Below are 24,611 nucleotides of genomic sequence, written 5' to 3'. Positions count from 1 at the left end.
AAAGAGAGAGAGAGAGAGACTGAGATTGAGAGAGATCCATACCCATTAGCTAGCTTCATCTATCTGTTTCTCTCTCTATTTTGTCTTCTCATTTCTCTCTCATTCTTCTTTGTATATCTTCTCTGTCTCTACTCTTGGTCTCTGCCTCTTTTGTCTCTACTGCTTCCCTGTCTGGGACTCATTTGTGCCAGTTGTCAGTTCTGCCCACAGCCAGGCTAGGGTTAACAGGGAGGGAGTCCTCATTTCATTTCCTGCTTCCACCCAATAATCAGAATTGGTTCTTCTGTATCTCATTTCTACTTCCTTCAAGTGAACTCTCAGTCCCTGGCCCTATGAGCTCCAGACCTGGAACCTTATAATGAGGCAGACCTGAGAGCCTTCACAGTAAGTGATTCATCTCACTTCTCTGTTTCTGTCACACGGCGTGGGCAGCTGTGTCTCACTCCATTTTCTCATTTTGGCTTCTTGGGCTTGGTTCTTGCTGTCTAGGTTCTGTCTCTAGCCACAGCTTGGTTAAAGCTCTGGGAGAGACCAATTCCCATTCCTGCCTGTTCCCCTGGACTCTGGGAGAACTTCCTGAGCAGTGGGCACTGGAAGCCCTGGACAGGGAGGAAAGGTGCATGGGAGAGAGGCTCCAGCAGCTACCTCACAACTTCTTTCTTCCTCATCTAGCCCACTAACCCTTAGGGGATGTGCTTACTCATCTTTCTTGGGGACCACCAGTCATGATTATCCTCGTCTTCTGCCCACAGACCTGCTTTGCTCTGCCTAACAACCTCTCTCACTTGCTTGGGGGGCATGGATGATGTTCTCTCCATCCTCTTGCCAAAAGCTTTGAATCCTCTCCCGATCCGCATTCTTAGTTCTCTCCTCCATTACTCCTTTCTCTCACCAGCATCTCTAACTTGACCCCTCTGTTGGACGGTTTTGTTTTGTTTTGTCAGCATTTGCTATCCTCTTCCATGTTAAAACAGACAAAAACTTCACTCATCACCCCCTCAGGACCTCTGACTCTTTTTGCTGCTAAGTGTCTTAAAATTTTTTTCTAGACATTATTTTTTCCTTTTTGCATCTCTATGTAGATATTAACTCCATTTCTTTACTTCCTATCCTTTCTTTGTTAATTTTTAAAAAATATGTTTATTTATTTTTTAGGTGAGGCAACCCTTGGTTGACCTCACAGATTACAAGGACCTTGTCATTTTATAATCCCTTATTTTTTATTTTTATTTTTTATGCCTATAGCACTTAGTCTTCCTAGGTAGTCTCCCATCCAAGTACTAACCAGGCCTGACCCTGCTTAGCTTCTGAGATCAGACGGGATCAGGCTTGTTCAGGGTGGCACAGCAGTAGACTACTTTACATTTTAAACTGTTTCTTCTTATCTCTCGGCACTTCTAAATGCATGTATATTTCTACCTTCTGTTTTGTCAATTTTAGGCATTATCTATTGACCTTTTCTTTTCTTTTTTTCACTTGGAGACGGTCTTTCTGAAACCCCCATTCTACTCTGTCAGGGTTCCTGGGCCATCAGCTCTCCAGACCCTCTGACCAGCTGCCTTCTAGGACTTTATTTTCTCCTCATCTGGATTCCTCTTTCCTGGAGAGTGTCCTGTCTTCCTCCTTTTCCACTTTGGTGGAGCACATACTCCTGTGGTTTCAACAACATAAAGAAGAGGGGCCGTGGCCGAAACTGTGATGTTGGCAGGGCCCCAATTCCTCTGTCTCTCAAGTCAAACAGCCCCAGCCTGGCCTGAAGTCAAGTTGTAGAGAGGGCTGGGCTTTCAGAGGGGGAGACGGAAGGCCTCCTGGACTATTTATTTCTTGGTGACAGAAGAATTCATCCCTTTGGCCCCTCCCTTGTTTTTCAACTTAAAGGTATGAAAGAATGAGGTCACATTCTCCCGTGGTGAGCAAGTTCACTACTGACAGTCAGATGGAATGTGTGTGTGTGTGTTTGTGCTTCTCTGAGGCTCTGGGGTTCTTCTGTACCAGCCCCACACATACTGGGGCCTGGTGGGTATCGAGGGTAGGTGTCTGGGGGAGGGGGTAGTCACAAGCAGCCCTTTAATACTAGCATCACCAAGCACAGTAGGCTAAGTGGACTCGGGTCTGGCTTAGGAAGCTGTCTGATCAGAAAAAGGGATCTGATCCGTTTCAGTTCCCAGAACCTTGCTCGTTGGGCTCCTACTGCAGTGAGTTCGTGGTTCTGGCCTCACCTTTAGGTCTCCCAGCCTTAATCAACTGAACAGCCTAGACTGCATATCTTCTTGGCGAGCACTTGTTTCTTGTTCTTTCCTGTATTAGCTTTGCCAACAGCAGTGATTTGCAGGGGAGCCTGAGGCTGTATTGTATGTTGCTCCTGCAACAACCGGCTTATGTTTCTAAACTGCCCTGTAACTCGCAGCTAAAGTCCCTGTATCCTAATATTTTACTAAAATTTTCACCCTCCTTTTGGTATGTACTTAAAATGTTGATATTTGAATCTCAGCAACATTCCCCATTGGACTCTGAAAGCTTTCTATGAATTGTTGCTTAACTTCTGAAGACTGCCACCCTGGCAACATTTTAGCTCTGTATCTTAATCACAACTCAAGACACTGCTCTCTTTCTTTTTTGGCTTTAGTCTCTACAGATCTCTCCAGTTTCAGGTAGTGTTTAGCTCAACTAAATGCTACTCAAACCTAGTTCCTTCACCTGTCTACTTACTATGTCTTTCCTTCTCTTTCTGTCTATCTACTCAGATCATAGACCAGGACTTAAATCTCACCTCTATGGCCACTGGTCTAGCTCTGGAAAATTCTAGAAAACCATTTTTCTCTGACCGTCAAATTTCTCATCTGGAAGGAGCCTCAAGACAGTTCCTGTGATGATCAAAAGGGATAATACATGTAAATCACTCAGCACAGAGTGAGCCCTCAAAGTGGCCATTTCTTTTGCCATGATTTGAATTAGTCTCTTTATCTGAATGAGAAGACTTTCAGCTTTGAAATCCTATGTGTGACTAAGTCCATGAGGCTGATGTGTGAGGCCAATGAGATGATGAGCATAGATTTTTTTTACCTTCTTGCTATACCTCAGCAGCCCTAGCAAAAATGTCATACCTCAGCAGTTCCAGCAAAACATAATTTTTATTTTCTTAACCAAAACTGTCTAAGGAGGTATACAGGGCCTGATAAATAATGTGTTTGGGAGGGAGGGAGGAGAGAGATCGAGAGGTAGGTAGATAGAGATCAACATACCCTCATTCTTCACTTCTGTTTGCCACATGCACACACATGTCGGTTGACAAAGGCAGAGCAGGGAATGACAAGGAAGATTCCCCTGCCATCTCACCCACCCCTTTCTCGGAAACTTGCGCGTTTCACGTCTCTCCCTGGTTTGTGCTCAGCAGCTTTCTGAGCACCCAGAGAACAGGGTAGACCGAGGTGCCTTTAGGCTGCTCTTTCCTCAGTGGTGACTTCTTCTCTTTTCCCACCCAGCTCCCCCTCCTCCAGGTCACAGGTCTGATCTTGACTCTTCACCCCAAATACCATGGCCCTGGCCAGCAACCCACGGGAAGCATTGCTCCAGGCTTTGAATGACCTTGAGGAAAACGACTTCAAGATATTAAAGTTCCACTTACGAGACGGAACCCTGCTTGAGGGCCCGGGGCTGGCCCGAGGGGAGCTGGAAGGCCTGAGTCGGGTGGACCTGGCTTCTCGGCTGATTTCGATGTATGGAGCACAGGAGGCTGTGAAAGTGGTGCTCAAGGTGCTGAAGGTCATGCACCTGTTAGAACTCGTGGACCAGCTCAGCCACGTTTGTCTAAATGGTGAGTTCAGCAGGGGCGAGGGGAGGTCAGGGTGGTACAGGGACTCCCTCCCTACCATGACATTTCCAGAAACTACCATGGCCGATAAGTTGTACCTGCTTTCATCCTTTCAATGCCTGAGGGTCCTGGTGTTCTCTGACTGAAGACTCTGACAGCTGTGGGGTGAAAGGCCTGAGCCGAGGGTGGGGATTTATTTATAGAAAGATTAGGGTATGTTATGGCCATAATGTTTCACCTCCTATCTCCAGCTATAGTGCCAGAGAATGGGAGAGTATGAAGAAAGGGGCTTGGAGATAGGGGATGGTGTTGGTGAAGGGGTTTCTCTTAATCAGAAGAAATGGCATCAGGGCGTGGGGTCAGACCTTTCCCTCGTAGCTCTCCCAGCAGACAGCTCAGGCTACTTTTCAGAGAGGACAGCCCACTCCTGCACCCTGCTCTCTCAAGGAACTGGTGGACTGATTGATGGTGCTTTAGAGAGTGGGGTGGGTATGAAATCTAAAAGGCCTCCTATCCCTTCTCTTGGGGTGCTGAAGAGGAGGGAGAGTCTGTTGGTGCCCGTGCTCCCTCTATAGGCTCTTTCACACTTGTGAGTTCCTCTGACACAGAGGTGAGAGGTTCCATAGACTCAGAGTCACGGTTCCAGCTCAGAAGCTGGTGTATCCTCACAGCACCTGGCCCGGCCTTTACTCAGAACAGGCTTCTATGGCTTCACTGTCTCACAGCCTCTTTTTCCTTTGGCCTCTCCTTTCTCGCCATTTCAGACAAGGAATTTCACATGAACACTCAAGACATTCAAACACACACACACAGACTTTTGCATGTAACCATATTCTTACAAATACATACTTGCCGATGTACACTGGGATGCCTTCTCTACACAAAAACATACAAGCTTCCACAAGTACACTCCCGTGAGCACATGTGGACACAACCATTCCCACGGATATTCACACACACTAAACACACCCTTGCACGCTTAACAGACGTGCACATGAAGAACACACATACATATGTGTGCGTGCACGTGCGCGCGCGCACACACACACACACACACACACACTCAGACACATGTACAGTGGTCCCTCCCCATGCAGCTAGATGTATAAACTCAGTGAGATACAAGTTAGTGTAGGAGATGAGACTAAAGAGCAGAGTCCAGAGTTCAAAGGGCATTTTGTCTTCTTTTATTCCTGTCTCACCACCTAATATGCAACTTGGTTGGCTCAGATTACAGAGAAATATACCGAGAGCATGTGCGCTGCCTAGAGGAGAGGCAAGAAGACGGGGTCAACCACAACTACTACGAGCTGCTCCTGGTGGCCAAGCCCTGCGCAGGGAGCCCCATCCTGGAGCAGGAGATGGACTCTGTTAAGGTGGAGGCTCTATTTGATCCAGGGGAAAAGCCTGCCCAAGGCCCGCCCACAGTAGTGATACAGGGGTCTGCTGGCACTGGAAAGACAACACTGGCCAGAAAAATGGTGCTGGACTGGGCCACTGGCACCCTGTACCCAGGCCGGTTTGATTATGTCTTTTACGTGAGCTGCAGAGAAGTGACCCTGCTGCAGGAGAGCACGCTTGACCAGCTCCTCATCTGGTGCTGTGGGGACAACAAAGCACCCGTCGCAGAGATTCAGAAGCAGCAGCCAGAACGGCTCCTGTTTATCCTGGACGGCTACGATGAGCTGCAGCGGTCCTATGCGAAGAGGCTGAGGAGGCCGGGGCCCAGTCCCATGGAGGATATGCTGCACCGTCTGATAAGGAGAAAGGTCCTTCCCCTGTCCTCTCTTCTCATCACAACTCGGCCCCTGGCTTTGCGGAACCTGGAGCCCTTGCTGAAACAACCACGCCACCTTCACATCTTGGGTTTCTCTAAGGAGGAGAAGGAAAGGTATTTCAGATCCTATTTCACAGATGAGGAGCAAGCCAGAAACGCCTTAGACATTGCACTGGGAAATGACTTCCTCTACAAAGCATGTCAGGTTCCAGGCATTTGCTGGGTGGTCTGCTCGTGGCTGAAGGGGCAGATGGAGAGAGGTGGAGTGGTCTCAGAGACTCCCAGTAATGGCACTGACCTCTTCATGGCCTACGTCTCCACCTTCCTGCCGCCCAGTGACAACAGGGACTGCTCCGAGCTTACCCGACACAGAGTTCTAAGGGGTCTGTGCTCCTTGGCAGCTGAGGGTATCCAGCACCAGAGGTTCCTGTTTGAAGAGGCTGACCTCAGGAAGCACAATTTAGATGGGCCCAGCCTTGCCGCTTTCCTGAGCAGCATCGATTACCAAGAGGGGCTTAACATCAAGAAGTTCTACAGCTTCCGCCACATTAGCTTCCAGGAATTTTTCCATGCGATGTCCTACCTGGTAAAAGAGGATGAGAGCCAGCTGGGTGACGAGTCCCTCAGAGAACTGAATAGGCTGCTGGATGAAAATAAGCAGGCGGAGAGTGAGGACATGACCCTCACTATGCAGTTTTTATTGGACATATCGAAAAAAGAGAGCTGCTCAAACTTTGAGCTAACATTCTGCTTCAAAATTTCACCCTCGCTAAAGCAAGATCTGAAGAATTTCAAAGAACAAATGAGCTCTATAAAGCATAAAAAGACCTGGGATTTGGAATTGTCCCTGTATGAGTCTAAAATGAAGAATCTGGCAAAGAGCGTTCAGTTGAGTGACATAGACTTTCAGATAAGACATTCAAAAAATAAGAAATCCCCCAGCAAGAACTCATTTTCTGTCAAAACCAGCTTGAGTAATGAACAGAAAGAGGAGCAAAAATGTCCAGTTGCGGACAAAAGTAACGGAGCAAAGACACCAAGGGAAGCTTCTAATGGAAAAGGCAGAGGGACAAAGGAACTATAGACAAGGCAGGTAGGAGCAGCAGAACGGGGAGCACAGAAATGGGGACACGAGGCAGAGGATGGTGGGGTAGAGGGACAGAAGGGTTGGGGGAAGACAGGGTTGAAAGGAATGGAAAGGTGTGAGATCACACTAATGGGCACTAGAAAGAGTAGAAGGACAGAGGAGCAAATAGAAAAGAGACATAGAGAGAAGATCAGAAGGATTGGAACATAGGATGTGGGGACTCATGTGGAATGAGTCCTTAGGAACTATCATATTTGTCAACAATGGCTCAAGTTCAGTTATTTAGGACCCTCCCCTCCCAAGCGGTTTGTAACTTCCCGTAGTGTAGTCTTATTTCGGTAGCTCCTTTTATATGTTAGTATCAATAACCAAATATAGAAGTATTTCATTCGACTTTTTTCTATAAAATAAACACTATAATAAAATGTGGATTGTGCTCGTTCTATAAGATTGGGTAATGTGAAGCATATCAATGTCAACATTTAAAGGAAATACTGTACTGTTCTATTGACTCTGTATTTTGATCAATGGCTGCTTTTATTAATAGTAGCTTTCTGTCTTTCTAGAAACTTCTAGAATTTCCATGTTGGACATGAGCCATGGCTTGTCACAGACCTTTGGTCTTAGAAGTTCTACTTCAAATGACTTGAAAAACCTCTTTGCTAATAGCATGCCCCAGTTGTCCCCATATGTACCATTCATTAACTGACTTCTTTTTTCAAAGATCTGTCCGTTCCAAGAGCTAACTTATAGTCTCTTTTCCTGCTTTGGTTCCCTCTGTATAGAAAAGATGAAATTATAGACGTAGGTGTGGTCAGTTCCCACCCCTCATTTCATAGATGAGGAAATTAAAGTTCAGTCAGGAGCCCCATTCTTTTCTGGGGTTCCTCAGAGATGTCTCTCAATGCTCACACCTCAGCCAATGGTTGTAGATGCCCTTGAAGACCCTGCAGGCACTGCAAACCTGCCTCCATCCCAGCTTTGCTGCTGGCTCCAGTGAGCTGAGGGTGCTAACGCTGCCTTGGGCTCTTAGTGCCCCATGGAAAATGACAGATACTTCTCTTTTTGCTTCTCACACATTTTTATTGTTGTCATGAGCCTCACAAGTTGATTCCATGTATATCTGCTGGATATACCCTGACCTCTGAATCCAGAGGAATTCAGCCCTGAGTGGTCGACTTGGTATGCCATGACACCAATTATTATTAACTCTTCTTCTCACAAGAAGTTTGGTGGCTGGACATTTGATAATTATAGCACATTGAACCCATCAATTGTGTATGTACATAGAATATGTAAGAAATAGTACACGTGTGCATGTACTAATTAAAGGGCAATTTGCACTGGATTACTGAAGAGGATGGCTGACACCCACTGAGTTAGGCTGCATTGCCCTCTAAAGAGCATGGATGCTGTCAGCAAACCAACTCCTGAATATCATAGAGAATTTGGGAGCGATGAAACACGTACCTAGTACACTGCTGGATTTTCATGGGGCCAAGAAGGTCCAGGTTTTGTTTTGTTTTGTTTTTAAACATGGATCTAACATCCTATTGAGGTTCAGACATTTTATTTTACTTAGGATTCACATTCAATACAAACTATCTTAAGCAAAAATTAAATTATTTACTGTGTTTATTTAAAGAAAAAATAACTGATTTCCAGTTTTTGGTATGTCTGGCTCTTTCTAACAGTCGTCGGTGCTCTCACTCTCTCTCCTCTCTGTTGTTATTTTTATAGTTATCTTTTGCTCTTTTTTTCAGAAAGTAAACTTTATGTGTCAGAGAAGATGGCCATAAGGAGCCTCATCTTAAACCATCCTTGAGTCAACAATCCCAAAAGAAGAGAAGAGTCTTTACTAATAGTTCTAGTAGGAAAGTTACCTGACCCTGGGTACTGCCAAGCTTTGAACAATCTCTGTGGTCTGGAAGATGAACTTCTCTGACTGGTAAGGCCTGAGTTTCACGGCCTCGGTCACATGGCCATATTTCCTAGGTCATATTGCCACACTCCTAGGACTGAGTAAGAAAGGATCGACACCTCCAGAAATGCAAGGAATGGGAGAGTGGCTCCCTATCCATCCTTCCAGTCTGTCTTGCCAAAACAACTAATAAAATTTGACTGGGTCTCAGCTTTCATCTTCCTCCCTGTAGTAATACAATAATTTCGAGTAGACAATGTGCTTTCTCATATGTATATAGGGGCATTTGAGTGTTGACTCACCATCATTTACTGGCCTCTCTCCCCTTCCAACAATACCTTCATTCTCTTAGGCCCCTCATCCCCCACCCCGTAGTGTGGGAACCAGACTCCTCCCTTACCTTTGTGTGGGAACCGGGCCTTGCATCAGGGTTGGCAAGGCTACATGCTCACCTCCCACTTCACTGGACTCTCCTCCCTTCTCCGCCAATTTACCTGCCCCAAATACTCCTACCACAAAAGCCCACCTCAAGCCCCATGTAAGTTTCAGCCCCCACCCCCTCCTCCTCCGGCATTTGGGATTGTTACTCTGCTACAATAAACCTTGCTAACCTCTTTAGCCTTGTGCATTCTTCCAGCACATCTAACAATTTCTCTTGGGGAATTTTTTTCATTAAACCTCTTTAAGTATGCATAGTTGGGATTTATGCTATCCCTGGTTATGGGGTAGGGACCACAAGAAAATGCATGTTAGGCAGCATTTCCCATCCTAGTCAGGATAACTGGTATGCTTCCTACAGGACACAGATTAGAAAGACTTTATCCCCGAGTGTTGTTGGCAGCCTCAGTGATCCTAGGAGGGGAAAGCTTCTTTGAGAATGGATCCTACTCTAGGAAAGCAGAGATGAGAAATAGAGAAAGGGAACCTAGGTCCTGGTTACATCATCTGAGTTCTGCATAGTTCTTGGTTTAAACCTGCAGGCTCACTCATCCTGGTATTCTGCTGGTAATGTAGGGAGGAGGCAAGAGAATTAAAATGTTACAAAGCTACATTAGGAGACCACAATATGCTGATTGGCCTTGCAGCCAGGCCAGGAGGACACTTTCAGAACAAGGAAGATTTCTGCTGAGATTGCTAACAACCCATTCCCTACACCTGTGAAGGGGAAACAGGAAGGACAGTCTTTAAGTGACTGCCTTACACAAATAAAATTGTTCTTTCTTATGGCTAAAACCACTGGGAACCTAAGGATTAAAGGCTTAGAACTGCCAGTAGGCCTTTTGCTCTACATATTTCTAACCTCTTCAGGCTACATGCCCTTCCCCTTTCTCACAGTATGTCTGTAGCAAAGGAAATGAGTCTTTTAAACTATAACTCACAGGAACTAAAGAATGACATAATAGCTGAATTCTCTGAACATTCAATGTCCCTCTCGCTCTCTGCCTCTGAGAGGAGACCACACTATCTGTGGAGTGTTACTCCTTTTCTAACTCTAACTTTGGCATGTCCATTGAATTCTTTCCACACTCTCTGCCAAAGGACCCTCTTCTCTCAGTGCAGGGCTTGGTCTCCCTCCCCAGCTTGGGGAAATTTGCCCTGTCCTGCATCACTGGGACTGAGTCAATGGTCTCATTCATTGGTCAAGCCAATATAGGCTGAATTCTGTCCCTTGGTCCCTACATATACCATTTGAGATTAATAGCATTATCTTTATTTTAGCGGAAAAGTAAGAGAGCCAGACAAGTGACATATTTGCGCTAGTCCAGATGTTTGGACTTCAAGTTAAAAAGCTCCAACTATAAAATCTTCTGAATGACTTTCCCTGCCCCCAATTTTCAGTGTTTGCATTTTTCTACTAGAAAACATAGAATGTTTTGGTAATTACACATAGGCTTTCCACAATCATTTCGATCTACTTGCCTCAACGGTTTTCCTATCTTTGCAGAAACTGTCTACCCCATGCAATCGGACCTTCCGTTTAGATCAGTCTGCCTTAGCTCACACCCTTGTCTCTTTCACCTTTCTTCTCTCAGCTTATTTACTAACTTTCACTTAGCCACTCTCTGCTTTCATTCTTAAGGGGGAAGCCATGGTAGAATTGAGTCTCTTGAGTGAAGAGGTGTTTATTCCCTGTAGAAACCTGGGAAAGTATTGCTTCAAGTTTGCGCAGTTGAGCTTTTTCTATCTCCATGTGGGAAAGTCTACATAAATTGAGTGTAAGTTCTCCAGAGAAAGATTCTCCCAGGGCGAGCAATTTAACACCATATAATATCTCAAAATCAGTCCATTGGATCACTGAATTGTATTTATGTGAGAGTTCTTTTATAAACTAAAGAAGTGAAACATCTGATTAAATGAGATGAAAATTGAGGCAGTTAATAGGTCAGGTTCTGCTTCTGTACCTGTTAGTGGGTTTACTATTTATAGTTCTTATTGATAATTGGAGATGCCCATCAAGTGATATCTTAGTGCTCAGGTAAGAATGTCAACTACTCTGTCTTTCATATATTTACATATTCAATCATGTGGGTAATGATTAGAGCTATAAATAGTTTGCTTGCACTGTACTCATAGAGCTTTGTAGCTAGTGTAGGAGGTGTTCAGAAATAAGTCTGGTCATGTAGAAAGATGAAACTACAAATACAGAGTGATCTGCCCAACATCTTGCAGAAAGTCAATACTACAGCCAGAAGCACATGCCAGGGAATTAGATCAGCAATAGGGTAATTCATATTAAAGATAAAAAAGAGGGAGTATTCAGGTTCAGTTGTTTCTGTTTTTTTAATCACTTATGTAAATCAACTTGCCTTTTACTCTCTGTTAATGTCCTAATGATCTGAGCTCAAGACATGACATGTCTTCAGCTTGTTGGTCCTGTCCTCTGGTTCATGTCCCACAGTGAAATTTTCCTGGTTTTCGAGCATTACACAAAGACCAGTAAGCCTCCATTGTAGTGCTAAGATGTCATTGAATACCTTTGATTTGAGCAAGTTACCCTCCCTACTTATGCCTTCCTCCTTTTACTTAATAGCCTTTCTACCCATGACATGCTGCGATTATGGCTGTTCACTACCCCTTTACATTCGGAAATAATCTTTTCCCTCTGCAAATTTCTAGAGCACTTGTTCTCACTCCAGTTTTCCTTAAATGCCAGCCTGAGTGGGCATTTTATTTCATGGGTAAGAGAAGACCATGAAGGTTCTGAGAGGGAGGGTTATTTTGGCAGAGGTATGAGGGATAGATTGAAGGAGAAGTTACAAAACATGTTGAAGCCAATTAAGAGACCATTTAATGATGTGGGAAAACTGAGACTGAGGAAAAGAGGCAGTGAGCTGGAGCAGTGTCAGTGTGAATGAACTTGTTAAGGCCAGAGGGACCCTCTATTTTTAAAGATACATGGTTCTGATAGTGAATAGGATATGGCAGACAGGGGAGAGTTGGTCTGGGTGACTGGGGAGGAGAAACAGGTGCTCTACTCAGAGAGGGGCTAGGGAGGAGCAGCTGGATTGCGAGGAAGATGGTCAGCTCTGCTCTTGGGGTTGGCTGGTCCAAAGGACTGAGGTAGCATGTGTGCCTCCTACATGCCCACGCACAACTATTCCAGGCTCCCTTCAGTCTGGCTGTCACACGAATGGAGGGGAAGCCCTTTAGCTTGCAGTTTTCTATGAACAAATCAGAGAAACACCCATGTCAGAGCCAGAAGAAATGTCCAGGTTATTTTCCTGTTCCCTACCGCCAAGGGGAACCTGAGTGCAAGGAGAGGCAGATACTCATCTAGGAGGTAGTGGCAGAGTCAGAACAGGAGCCTGGCTCCTCAATCTAATGGTATTTCTAATCCCACAAGGGGCCTCAAAATCCTACCAAAGCCATAGATTAATTCTGAGATCCTCTATCCTCTCGCATTTGATTTATTTTTTTCTTCCAGAACTATATTCCTTAAGGACAGAGTCTGGGTTTTCCTAATTTTAATATTTATTCCTCCATCTATTCAATAAATATTGCTTTAATGCCTGTTATGTCATTTATTATCTGTTATAGGCACTGAGAACTGAACAAGTTCTTGTCCTCCTGGAGCTTACATTCCAAAAGAGGGAATTAGAAAATAAGGATAAAACCCAAATAAATATGTTATTTCAGTTGGTAATGAATGTTACAGCAAAAAATGAACTCAGGAGATGGGAGTCAGAGTGCTGAGGTAGGGGGTAGGGGTTGCTATTTTATGCTGTGTGGCCAAGGAGGAAGTCTCTGTTGAGTTTATGGCTCAAATGTTCTGAGGGCACACAGGCACCCACATGGTAGGTGCTCGACCAGTGTTTATTAATGGTTAATAGCTAAATAAACTTCTGTGTGCGTGTGTGTGTGTGTGTGCGCACGCGCATGTGTGTGCTTGTGATGAGAGAGAGAGAGAGAGAGAGAGAGAGAGAGAGAGAATGACTAAAAATGGTATTTCCTATAGCCCCCAAAGCCACTTTATGGTCACAAAGATGGACTATAGAGAACTGACCTTCAAAATTTCTCATTCAGGAAAATTTCAAATAATTAGTCAGATCCACTTTAACCAGAAATCAGCATGCTTAGAGCAATTTACTTAAGTTCGCCTGCAATAAATGAATCTAAAATCAACTCCTTTTGAGTGTTTCTATATTTGTTTGGGTGTACTATTCATATATTTAATTTTTAACTAAGTAATATAAATCTATTTTGTACTTTTGCATTTGTAATAAATATTCATCAAAAATTTGTTATAATTTTGAATTATAAATTATATATTTTTTTCTGGATTTTTTTGCTATATGTTTGAAAATTCACATATAAATATACACTGGAAAAGAACAAAGATGTACACATCAATGTAATGGACAATGGATTCTAAATAATATAATATATCTGTGTATATTTTAAAAATAGGATCAATTTTCAACTTAGCAAAAAATTGCCAGAAAACATCTGCTGTTATTTTGTACTTTTAAAATAAAATTTCTCAGCCAATATTCTTCACTTCTTCATTTGTATTTGAAAGATTTACTATTCCAATATATTGGCCATTCTCAAAACTTCCAACTTGAAGATCTTCAAAATAAGCTCATCATTTCATCTTCCACTAAGAATTTCAGACTTGAACTCAGCAACTGGATGGTGACTTCATAATTAACATACCATGTCCATAAAAGCAAAATACGCTCCACTACTGAAATGAAAAGGCAAAATCAAAGCTCTGTGGTTGAATTCATCCTCTTGGGATTTTCTAACTTTCCTGAACTCCAAAAGCAGCTCTTTGGGATTTTCTTGGTTGTTTATCTGGTGACCCTGATGGGAAATGCCATTATTATATTCATCATCTACTTGGAACAGAGCCTTCACGTTCCCATGTATCTGTTTCTCCAGAACTTGTCTTTGGTGGATGTGAGTTTCAGTGCAGTCATCATGCCTGAAATGCTGGTGGTCCTCTCTACTGAGAAAACGTCGATTTCCTTTGTGAGTTGTTTTGCACAGATGTATTTCATTCTTTTTTTTGGCGGGACTGAATGTTTTCTCCTGGGGGCAATGGCATATGACCGATTTGCTGCAATCTGCCATCCTCTGAGCTACCCAATGATTATGAACAAAAGTGTTTTCATAAAATTAGTAATGTTCTCATGGGTGTCAGGGATCATGGTAGCTACTGTGCAGACATCATGGGTTTTCAGTTTTCCCTTTTGTGGTCCCCGTGAAATTAATCATCTCTTCTGTGAGACTCCTCCAGTGTTAGAGCTTGTATGTGCAGACACCTTTTTGTTTGAAATCTATGCATTCACTGGCAGCATTTTGATTATTGTGGCTCCTTTCTTGTTGATATTGTTGTCTTATATTCGAATTCTCTTTGCCATCCTGAAGATGCCTTCAACCACTGGAAGGCAAAAGGCGTTTTCCACCTGTGCCTCCCATCTCATATCTGTCACCCTTTTCTATGGCACGGCCAATATGACTTATTTACAGCCCAAATCTGGCTACTCCCCAGAAATCAAGAAATTAATGTCATTGGCTTACACATTGCTTACACCTCTGCTGAATCCACTGATCTACAGCTTGCGAAACAGTGAAATGAACAGAGCTTTAATAAAATTGTGGCGAAGAAAAGTAGATTTGCACACAATCTAACTGTGCTGGGAAGCCATGTGATATTTGCTATTGCCTGACAGAACTCTATTAAATTTAACAAATGGCCGAACATCCTTCATTTTTTAGTACGAACATGTTTAATTTGTTGAGTTTTCCAAATTCGATAATATATTATGGTTACCTCCCTTTTGATAATGTACTGTTGTCTTTCGTTTTTCTTAAATATATATGTTTTCATATAATACAATGATTTGTTTATCAGTTCCTCTATTATGGTCATTCAGGTTATTACTAGATTATTGTTATTAAGACAAACCTTCAATAAACATCTAGTTTCATATGTCCTGATATTTTATTTCTGTATAATAGATTCTTCAAAGTTGTCCTGATGGGACAAAGAGTATATATATTTATAAATTTAATAGGTATAGTTGAATTACTTTTCAAAATTATTGTAACCCCTTCAGACGAACCTGTTACACTAAAAGGGTAAAGCTTCAAGACACAAGTATATGAGATTTTTATTTCTGGAATGAAAATCTGTTCCATGAATGACAAAATAGCTATTTTAGGGAGAATGAACTGGTTCTACTTCCTGTACTCACACAGATTATCATTTAAAACAGGATTTCTCTTGTTATTTTTCCAGATATTCATCAGAATGTTGGTGACCAAAGAAAGACATGGGAACTTCCCTAAAGTCTCATTTGATAGTTTTAGTATCTTTTTCACTTACAAACCAGTGTTTGTAGAGACTTCTGCTAAATTTCCCTTTGTAGGCTCAAAATGTCTCTAACACTTTGTTTCTAAACACAAGATGATTCATTTTATTTTTAATTATGGGAAACCAAGTGATCAAGTATTTGTGTGCATCTTCTATGGTCCTTGAGTCACATCATTTATTGTGTGATCTTCTCCAGAATAATTTCTCCTTTTGCAACATTTCAAACATTTAATGCTTGCCTCCTATTTTAATATTGCTATTCAAAAATAGAGAGGGACCCCATTATTGGACCTACAACACATGAGCTCCTATAGTTCTAGGTTTCTGCTCCAGGGATGGTAATAAAGGGATGGTAAACACTCTTCCCATTGCCATTCAGCTGTGGGAAAAACAATCTTTTAATTACTACTGCCTCTGCCAAAAATAAGTGGAAATGCAAAACTGATTGGATTTTCACAAAAGGAAATTTTGTCATCAAATGGTTGAAGCCAGTTTGAGTAATATTTGAATATTGTATGATCTTTTCAGTAGGGCACTAAACGGGTGTTTGGAAATCCTTTCATCAGATTCTGTCTTCTAGTGTCCTGAAATTTCCTTCTCTTGTCCTGTAGAGGGATCAATTAAATAAGGCCATGGTGGGGGTTAGGGGAAGTGGGGGGGGGGCTGGGAGAGTGAGGGGGGTTGGGGGGTGGAGGTAAGGGGACCTCCCGAAGCCTAAATCTCAAGCCAAATATGCAGCTTCATTTTGATTTTTGTTCTTTATTTTATTTGTTTATTCATTCATTGATTAAACAAGTTTTTGTTAGAAGTGACTGTTAATAGGACTGTCCCTGGAAAAATAGTCTCTGTTCTTGAGGAATTCAAAGATTATTGGATAGTCACTGACTTTGTGAGGTCATGGAAGCCACACCGCACCATGTCGTGAGGAACAGAAGTGGAACTGGCAAGGTTAAAGGTTTAGTTGCATACCTAATGATTTCAGAGTCACAGTGATTTTACATTTAGTTATAACTTTGACAAAAACTGCCAGTCCAAAAGGACCCTGTTGTGATTCTACTCTAAACAGCAGCAATTCTAGCAGCACTAGCTTTAATTTCATGGCAGCTAATAAGACAGACACTTGACATCTTGCCTTTAGAGTTGACACCAAGATTTCCAACCACAACCAATATGGACAGGAAAAAAGTAACCTTCTAAACATTACCTTATGATGCTGAGATCAGGGATGAGGTCTAAGCAGAGATGTGGCATGTCCATTCATGCATCAGGGGTGGGGCACAGAAAGTGTTAAACCCTACGTGGTTTGACAGGGAGTGGGGCTCTGATCCGATGGGTACAGTTTCAAAGTGCAGAACAGAATAATGGAAAGAGGCTGGGTGGTTCCAGACAATGTGATCAAACTTGATGGAAGAGCAGGGTCTAAATGCTGGTAAAAGGCCCAGCAGGAACCAGGTAAGAGAAAAAAGCTTAGCCAGATTAGAAGAGGGTGGAGCTGCTTCTAGGACACTGGAGTGTGCAGTCAGTATACAGAGAAAATCTGAGGAACTACGAATGTGGAAGAGAAGAGGCAGGCCATTGTGTGGGCCTCAGTTCTGATAGTTAAAGAAGGTGGTAAGGAGGAGGCACTGTATAAATGCTGCGTGCTCTGCCCCAGTACTGAGAGCAGCACAAAGCTAATCTTAACCTTGCCTGTGAGGTAACATCTTCCATAGGCCACAGAGGCAAGATGGAGACAATATGAGAAGAACGTCCTGTGTGCTCTGTGAGAAGAGGTCGGCCTGGGCCCAGGGCTGCATGCCTTCAGGTTAAAGCCCACCATCAGTTATACCCCTTCTTTCCTGTATTTTCAATCTTTCCTTCCCTACTGGCCTTTTCCTCAGGCCATAAAGATGCCCGAATTTCTTGCTTCTGGAAAAGAAAATCCCATCGTCAACACCCTCATCCTTTTCTAATGACTCCCCTTTTAGTTAAGAACCGTGAAGGAGTTGTCTATCTCTTTAACTTTAACTCTTCACTCCTTGTCTCTATCCAATCTGGACATCACCAGATTCCACTGCTCTAAGACCGCTCTCCTTGACAGAAGAGGAAGACACATAGACATAAAACTCACAGTACTCAGCCCAACCATTCCGTGCACACAGAAACACTTAAACTGTTCTCTCTTTCTTAAGATATCTAAGAAATTGGAAGGGAAGGTGAAAGATGGGGCACAGTGTTAAAATATTATTTTATTTTATTTTGATTAATTTTACTAGGGTGACATTGGTTAATAAAATTTTATAGGTTTCAAGTCAATATAGGTACAAGTCAATAATACGTCATGTGTATACTGCATTGTGTGTTCACCACCCAAAGTCGAATCTCCTTCTGTCACTATATATTTGTCTCCCTTTATCCTTATCTACCTCCATGCCTTCCCCCTTTTCCTCTGGTAACCACTAAACTGGTGTGTGTGTGTGTGTGTGTGTGTGTGTGTGTGTGTGTGTGGCGGGGGATCAAGAATGGTTACCTTAAAGAAACGACACTTTAAGGAGAACTAAAGAAAGAATAAGAATTAGTTGAAAAATGGAGTGAAAACATATCAGATGAGAAAGGCATGTTTTGACAGTTCCAGGCCAGAATGGAATCATGACTTTGCTTTGAAGTCACTATTCTATTTTGGCCTGGAGCTATGCCTTTATCTCCACCTGATAAGCTTATCACTTCAGTTTTTAACTGACTAATTCTTACTTTATTTAGTCCTCCTTAAAGTGTCTATTTCTATAAAAGAAAACTCATTAGATTATCACTGGACTTTTCAGCACAAATTTACAAGCTAGGAGGAAATGGAACCAAATATTCAAATTTTGAAAGAGAGAAATTACCAGCCAAGAATAATGTATCCAGCAAAGATCTCCTTTAGATATGATGGAGAAATACCTTTTCAGACGTACAGTTAAGGGTGGAAAATTTTTAAGTGAGCCAACTTCTGCTTCTGTAATCTGCTTGCTTGTTTGGTTCTAGGCTTTATAAACTGCCTCTTTTGGGAATTAGGGGCTGATCTCCTCTAACTTTGCGTGGTAGAGAGTCAGTCACCAGCCGGCTAATAAAGGCTCACAATTCATCTCAATAGGCTCTGTGGGTCTTAGACTTGATCACACCACAACAATACAAATGCTGGGGGAATTTTTCACCATAAGGCTTGTATTACAGGAACTATTGAAGGGGGTCATTCTACTTGAAACAGAAAGACAAAAACAAACAAACAAACAAAACCTAAACTATGCGAGTGAGATGACTAATACTGACAGAAACAGGAAAGTGCAAGCATTATTCAGAGCAGTGTATTATTATACACTTAAATATTACATAATGATTAAATGTCAAAAAAAATTTTTTAAGAGAAGACAGCAGCTAGTGTAATCTAAAAATGAACCCACAGCATAGATAGGGATGATTTAAGACAATAAAAATAGAAAATGGGAGATAGTAGAGGTCTGAATCTGCAAGAGGGAATGAAGATTAAGCTGCAAGCAGAAGAAAAAGGGCTATTGTAAATACGAAATTCTCTTTTACATAAACTTAATGGTAACCATGCACAAAAAAATCCAGAACTGAGATATATAACAAAAAACCAAAGGGAACAAAGGGAAAAATCATAGAACATCAGCAAATTAAAACAACAGGCAGAAACATGAGGACAAAGAAACAGTGCAAACACTGAGGTACCAGAAAACAAAAAATAAAACGACTATAGGAAAACCTCATGTGTCAATAATCACCCTAAATGTAAATGCACAGAATTCACCAGTAGAAAGGCACAGAAGAGCAGACTGGATCTAAAAACAAAACCCAATTATATTCTGCCTTAAAGAGACACATCCAGAATAAATATGTTTCTACATTTCGATTTTTGTCTTATTAATTCAGTGCTCTTGGTTATGAATCATGGTTTGATTTTAATAATATTTTTTTATCCTCTTTAGCATCTGAAATGTTTCTGTACATTTTTCTTTGAAATCTGGAAAAGTATAGGAAAGTATAAAAATCAGGACTACATCTCGATCACTTCTCAAAAAGTACACATGACCTGCACTACCATGACCAACATCAAGAAATAGAATTTATCAGTATGATAAAAGCCCACGTAGAAAGTACATAGTAGGCAGCACTTCCCACACCTAAAAAGGGGACTGGTTCATGCATGGTGTGTTATTCCACCCTGGTAAATGAAATGGGTGGAATCTTTGGACTGAAGTCTGTGAATGAAAATCCTTTCTCCTCAGCATAACTGGTACATTTCCCACTGGACGCAGATTAGATAGAATGTATCCCTAAGTGTTGTTGGCAGCCTTACTGCTGCCAGGAGGGGTGGACTTCCTTGAGAAAGAAATCTGCTGCAGGAAGGCAGTGGTGAGAAGTGAACGGAGGTAACCTGCATTTTGGCCACATGATCTAGTTCCAGACAAAGCCGAGTTTGCAGGCTCATTCATCTCTTCACTCTGCTGAGACTGAGCCAATGGCCTATTAATTGTTCAAGCCAGTTTGGACTTATCCCTGAGTCTCTGATTCTCATACATATTTCATGAGACTAATGACATTATGTTTATTTTACAAAAAAAAAAAAAAAAGCAAAAGAATCAGAGAAGCTAAATGATTTGTTTAAACCACGCAAACTAGGCCAGATCTTTTCACTTCTAGTTTAAAATTTCTACCTATGAAAACCATTTAATACTATTTTTCTCAAAAATTTTCAGTGACACTATATTTCTACTAGAAATGATCAAATGTTCTTGCATGGTGGGAGGGCACCCAGGCTTTCTACAGAGGCTTCGATCCACTTTCCTTAACTTGCTTCCCACCACTGCCCAAACTGTGCATCCCATCGAATCAGATCCTCTGCCTCTAGCTCACCTGCCTTTGCTCACCCCGCCACTCTCTTTCCCCATTTACAACCTTTATTCAGCCTCTGCTTTCACTTCCTATTGGGAGATACCATGGTGAAACTGAGTCTCCTGTGTAAAGAGGCATTTTTCCCTATAGGAATAAGAAGATGCTGGGGCTCCACGTTTGTGCTCTTGAGCTTTTTCACCAGAGGGGCCAAGTTCAAGCTTCTTTAGTTATCATGCAAAAATATGGAAAAGTGTTTATGAAGTGATTCCATCTTCTCTAGGGAAGGGTTCTCCAGGGCATATATATAATACAATGCCATATGATGTTCTAGAATCAGTGTACCAAATCACTGAGTTATATTTATGAGAAGGTGGTTTTTGACCAGAGGTAAAACTCCTGATAAAGCAGTGTGAAATCTAAAGAAACAGAGTCAATAGGTAAGGAAGTGAAGATTCTGCTTGTGTGTCTATTGGGATATCCACCTACATTGCTCCTCCCTGCCAGTCAGAGGTGTTGAAGTAAAGTCTTAGTGCTCAGGAATACCGTACATGGCTGAAATATTTAAGTCAGTTTTTTCTCTTCTTTACAGAGAAGAGTTCAGGCAGTAATTGGAGGTAAAAGTACTTTGCATGTACTAATCGTTAAACCTTAGAAGTTTGCAACTGGAAGGGAACTTGCTAAAAAAAAAAAAGTCTAATTCCTACCTTTTTCAATAGTAAGGATGAAACCTAGAGAAGGGAGTGATCTGCCTAAGTAGTTCATATAGTGAGTTATTCAAGATAGCATTGTTCAAGATAGCATCTGTGGTCAGCTGCTCTTTACTAATCACAAATGTTCTGTTCCCTAACACGCTTATGATTAGTTCTATGAGGTTTTCTATTTTATTTACATGACATCCTAAATTCTCTAATTTTCAGAAATTTGTCCACTTTTAAGTATTTGCAACTAAGCACATGTTATTCTTTTTTTTCCCCCCATTAGAAATAGGTTTTAAATGTTTGACCCTGTGACTACATTTTACTAATTTTAGGTGATTTTTTTAAAATCCAAAATACAACTATTAAGGTCAATACACACATTTGCTTTTAATGGATGTTTGTGGTCAACTCAGAAATCAACCAACTTGCCTTCTGTCTGCTAAGGTCCTGCTAATCTGCACTCAAATAATAATTAATGTGTTCAGCTTACTTTGTCCTTACTGTGTTCTCCTGGGTTTCTTATCTCCCACAGTGTATTTGCTGGTTTTCAAAACATCACATAAAGGACAGGAGGCCTCCACTGTATTGCTAAGGTGTCATCAAATACCTTTGACCTGAGCAAATCATCCCTCCTTGCACCTTTCTCCTTCCATCTACCATAACTTCCACTGATGATATACTATAATTACGGTTGTTCACTCTTCCTCCATATTCAAAAGTAATTTTTCCCTCATTGAAATGTCTAAAGCACTTGTTTTACTTCTGCTTCCCAAAAGTGGTGTGTCCTGGTTTCACTTTTAAAAAACATTCTGTTCCTTAAAGGTATGGTGGATTTTCCTCATTTTTTGATTTCTTTCTTATTCATCAAATGTTAGTACAGAAGGGTCTGTGGTAGACACTGTGAATGTAGCAAGGAACAAAACAAAATCTTTGTTTCCTGGAGTTCACCTTTTCATGAGGTATTAGATTTATATATAAACCGTCAGTTGTAACAATGGAGAAAAATAGAACAAGGTTTAACAAGAGGAGTTAGAGAGCACCGAGGTAAGGGTGGCATGCTAGATCATGTAGTGTCCCAGCTCTCTGTTGTGTGATCGAACCTATACCTGAGATTACTGGCCAAGTTAGTTGCTTACTCAGTGTTTGTTTAATAATTAAGTGAAATTCTTGATGAGAAGGCAATTAGGAGGAGAGAGGGGGAAAAGAAGAGGGAGTGGAAACATGTAAACCACAATTTCAGAATGACCAAAATTGGACTCTTCTTGAAGCATCATGATCACAAGTACGAGCCATAGAGAATTGGCTCTTAGAATGTCCCACGTAGGCCAATCTTAATATAATTGGCCACAACCAATCGATGAATAAATCGATAAGCCTGAAGTCAATTTGCATATTTATATATCGCCTAAGATAGGTATATCTAAAATACAACCCCCTTTGCGTGTTCCTGCAGTTTTCATATTTAACCAAGTCACATACAGGCATTTTGAACATGATAAATATTTATAATAAATATAAAAAAACTCTGGTGTAACTTTGAAATTTTAGGTGGTTAGGAAAAATTTGTATCTTTTTCCATCTGTTAACTTTTTAATACTTGACGTTTTGTAGTCTTAAAATTTCTATTATTTTAAATTCAGAGAAATAGATGCTACTGGTAGCAATATAAGGGGAATGGAATATAAGTTATAAAACATTTATGTTGTTTTAAGGCTATGTTTAATTTTCAAACTACATAAAGTAAAACTTGCAAAAGAATTTTGATGTATTTCATGCTTTACAGACAAGATTCCTGAGCCACATTCTTCACTTCCTCCTTTTTATTTGAAAGATTCAATAAGCTGAGTAGTGGGCCGTTCTCCCAAATTGCCAAACTGAACTTCCATCAGGATGAGTTCCAGTTTGCATGATCTACCAAGATTGTCTGGGGTGAATGCAGACACAGATTCTCAGCTATCGGACTGTGACTTCATTATTCATATACTATGTCCAGAAAAACAAAATATGCTCCACTAATGAAATGAAAAGGCAAAATCAAAGCTCTGTGGTTGAATTTATCCTCTTGGGATTTTCTAACTTTCCTGAACTCCAAGAGCAGCTCTTTGGGGTTTTCTTGGTTGTTTATCTGGTGACCCTGATGGGAAATGCCATTATTATATTCATCATCTACTTGGAACAGAGCCTCCACGTTCCCATGTATCTGTTCCTCCAGAACTTGTCTGTGGTGGAGGTGAGTTTCAGTGCAGTCATCATGCCTGAAATGCTGGTGGTCCTCTCTACTGAGAAAACGTCGATTTCCTTTGTGAGTTGCTTTGCACAGATGTATTTCATTCTTTCTTTTGGCGGGACTGAATGTTTTCTCCTGGGGGCAATGGCATATGACCGATTTGCTGCAATCTGTCATCCTCTGAGCTACCCAATGATTATGAACAAAAGTGTTTTCATAAAATTAGTAATGTTCTCATGGGTGTCAGGGATCATGGTAGCTACTGTGCAGACATCATGGGTTTTCAGTTTTCCCTTTTGTGGTCCCAGTGAAATTAATCATATCTCTTGTGAAACCCCAGCAGTGTTAGAGCTTGTATGTGCAGACACCTTTTTGTTTGAAATCTATGCATTCACTGGCACCATTTTGATTATTGTGACTCCTTTCTTGTTGATACTGTTGTCTTATATTCGAATTCTCTTTGCCATCCTGAATATGCCGTCAACTGCTGGAAGACAAAAGGCGTTTTCCACCTGTGCCTCCCATCTCACATCTGTCACCCTTTTCTATGGCACAGCCAGTATGACCTATTTACAGCCCAAATCTGGCTACTCCCCAGAAACCAAGAAACTGATGTCATTATCTTACTCACTCCTGACACCTCTGCTGAATCCAGTGATCTACAGCTTGCGAAACAGTGAGATGAAAAGAGCATTGATGAAATTATGGCGAAGAAAAGTAGATTTACACGTGATCTAACTGTGCTGAGAAGCCATGTGATATTTAGTCATTGCCTGATAGAACTCTATTTTAATTTACTAAATGGTGGAAATAGTTTGCATTTCTTGGTATGAGTATGCTTAACTTTCTGAACCCTACAAATCTGCTAATATATTAGAGGTATCTATACACATGTTTTTAAATAATAAATTTATTTATTTAAATTAGTTCCGAGTATAGAGTACATTGGTTAGACATCCATAATGTCCATAAAACAATCACCCTAATTGCTCCCTTCCTCCCCTGGCCCTCCACTTTGCCATCATATTAATGTTAACTGCATTCCCTCTTCCATGCTCCTCGTGCCCAACTATCAACTACTAATTTCTCCTTCTTTAACCATTCGCCCCATTCTCTCAGCCTCCCAACCCCTTTCCCCTCTGTCCATCATCAAATTGTTCACTATATTTGTGAATCTGTTTTAGATTAGTTTGTTCTTTTCGTTTCTTAGATACCACAGAGAAGTGAAATCATATGCTATCTATCTTTCTCTGACTTATTTCATTCAGCATAATAACCTCTAGGTCCATCCATGTCATTACAAATGGTAGGATTTCTTTTTTTTTTTTAATGGCTGAGTAATATTCCATTGTCTATATAAACCATAATTTCTTTTCCAATCATCTGTTGATGGGC

At 41.4% G+C, this 24,611-nt stretch overlaps 3 protein-coding genes and 1 pseudogene across 4 annotated transcripts; 3 read left to right on the top strand and 1 right to left on the bottom strand.

Annotated features, from left to right (window-relative positions):
• The first annotated feature begins 210 nt into the window (after window positions 1-210).
• On the top strand, window positions 211-9,087 carry NLRP10 (NLR family pyrin domain containing 10). 2 transcript variants are annotated; one of them, XM_016147412.2, is made up of 4 exons: window positions 211-384; window positions 3,483-3,814; window positions 5,042-6,681; window positions 8,439-9,087. In XM_016147412.2, the coding sequence occupies exons 2-3, from the start codon at window positions 3,535-3,537 to the stop codon at window positions 6,670-6,672; spliced, it is 1,911 nt and encodes a 636-aa protein (XP_016002898.2). In that variant the 5' UTR covers window positions 211-384; window positions 3,483-3,534; the 3' UTR covers window positions 6,673-6,681; window positions 8,439-9,087. The 2 variants fall into 2 exon arrangements, with proteins under 2 accessions (XP_016002898.2, XP_036077360.1); XM_036221467.1 differs by lacking the exon at window positions 8,439-9,087 and having other exon boundaries at window positions 5,042-7,745.
• On the bottom strand, window positions 1,237-1,355 carry LOC118603687 (annotated as a pseudogene).
• Window positions 9,088-13,668: 4,581 nt separating the features above from the next.
• LOC107512133 (olfactory receptor 10A3) lies at window positions 13,669-14,812 on the top strand. Its single transcript, XM_016147327.2, has one exon. The coding sequence runs from the start codon at window positions 13,790-13,792 to the stop codon at window positions 14,732-14,734; it is 945 nt and encodes a 314-aa protein (XP_016002813.2). The 5' UTR covers window positions 13,669-13,789; the 3' UTR covers window positions 14,735-14,812.
• Window positions 14,813-22,922: 8,110 nt separating this feature from the next.
• LOC107512134 (olfactory receptor 10A3-like) lies at window positions 22,923-24,139 on the top strand. Its single transcript, XM_016147328.2, has one exon. It carries the CDS (start codon window positions 22,923-22,925, stop codon window positions 23,952-23,954), a length of 1,032 nt encoding a protein of 343 aa, XP_016002814.2. The 3' UTR covers window positions 23,955-24,139.
• The last annotated feature ends 472 nt before the right edge of the window (window positions 24,140-24,611 follow it).

This window comes from Rousettus aegyptiacus, unplaced genomic scaffold (genome assembly GCF_014176215.1).
Source record: "Rousettus aegyptiacus isolate mRouAeg1 unplaced genomic scaffold, mRouAeg1.p scaffold_m13_p_5, whole genome shotgun sequence".
Lineage (NCBI taxonomy): Eukaryota > Metazoa > Chordata > Mammalia > Chiroptera > Pteropodidae > Rousettus > Rousettus aegyptiacus.
Note: the sequence above shows the minus strand (reverse complement) of the source record. Positions and strands in the feature narration are given on the sequence as shown.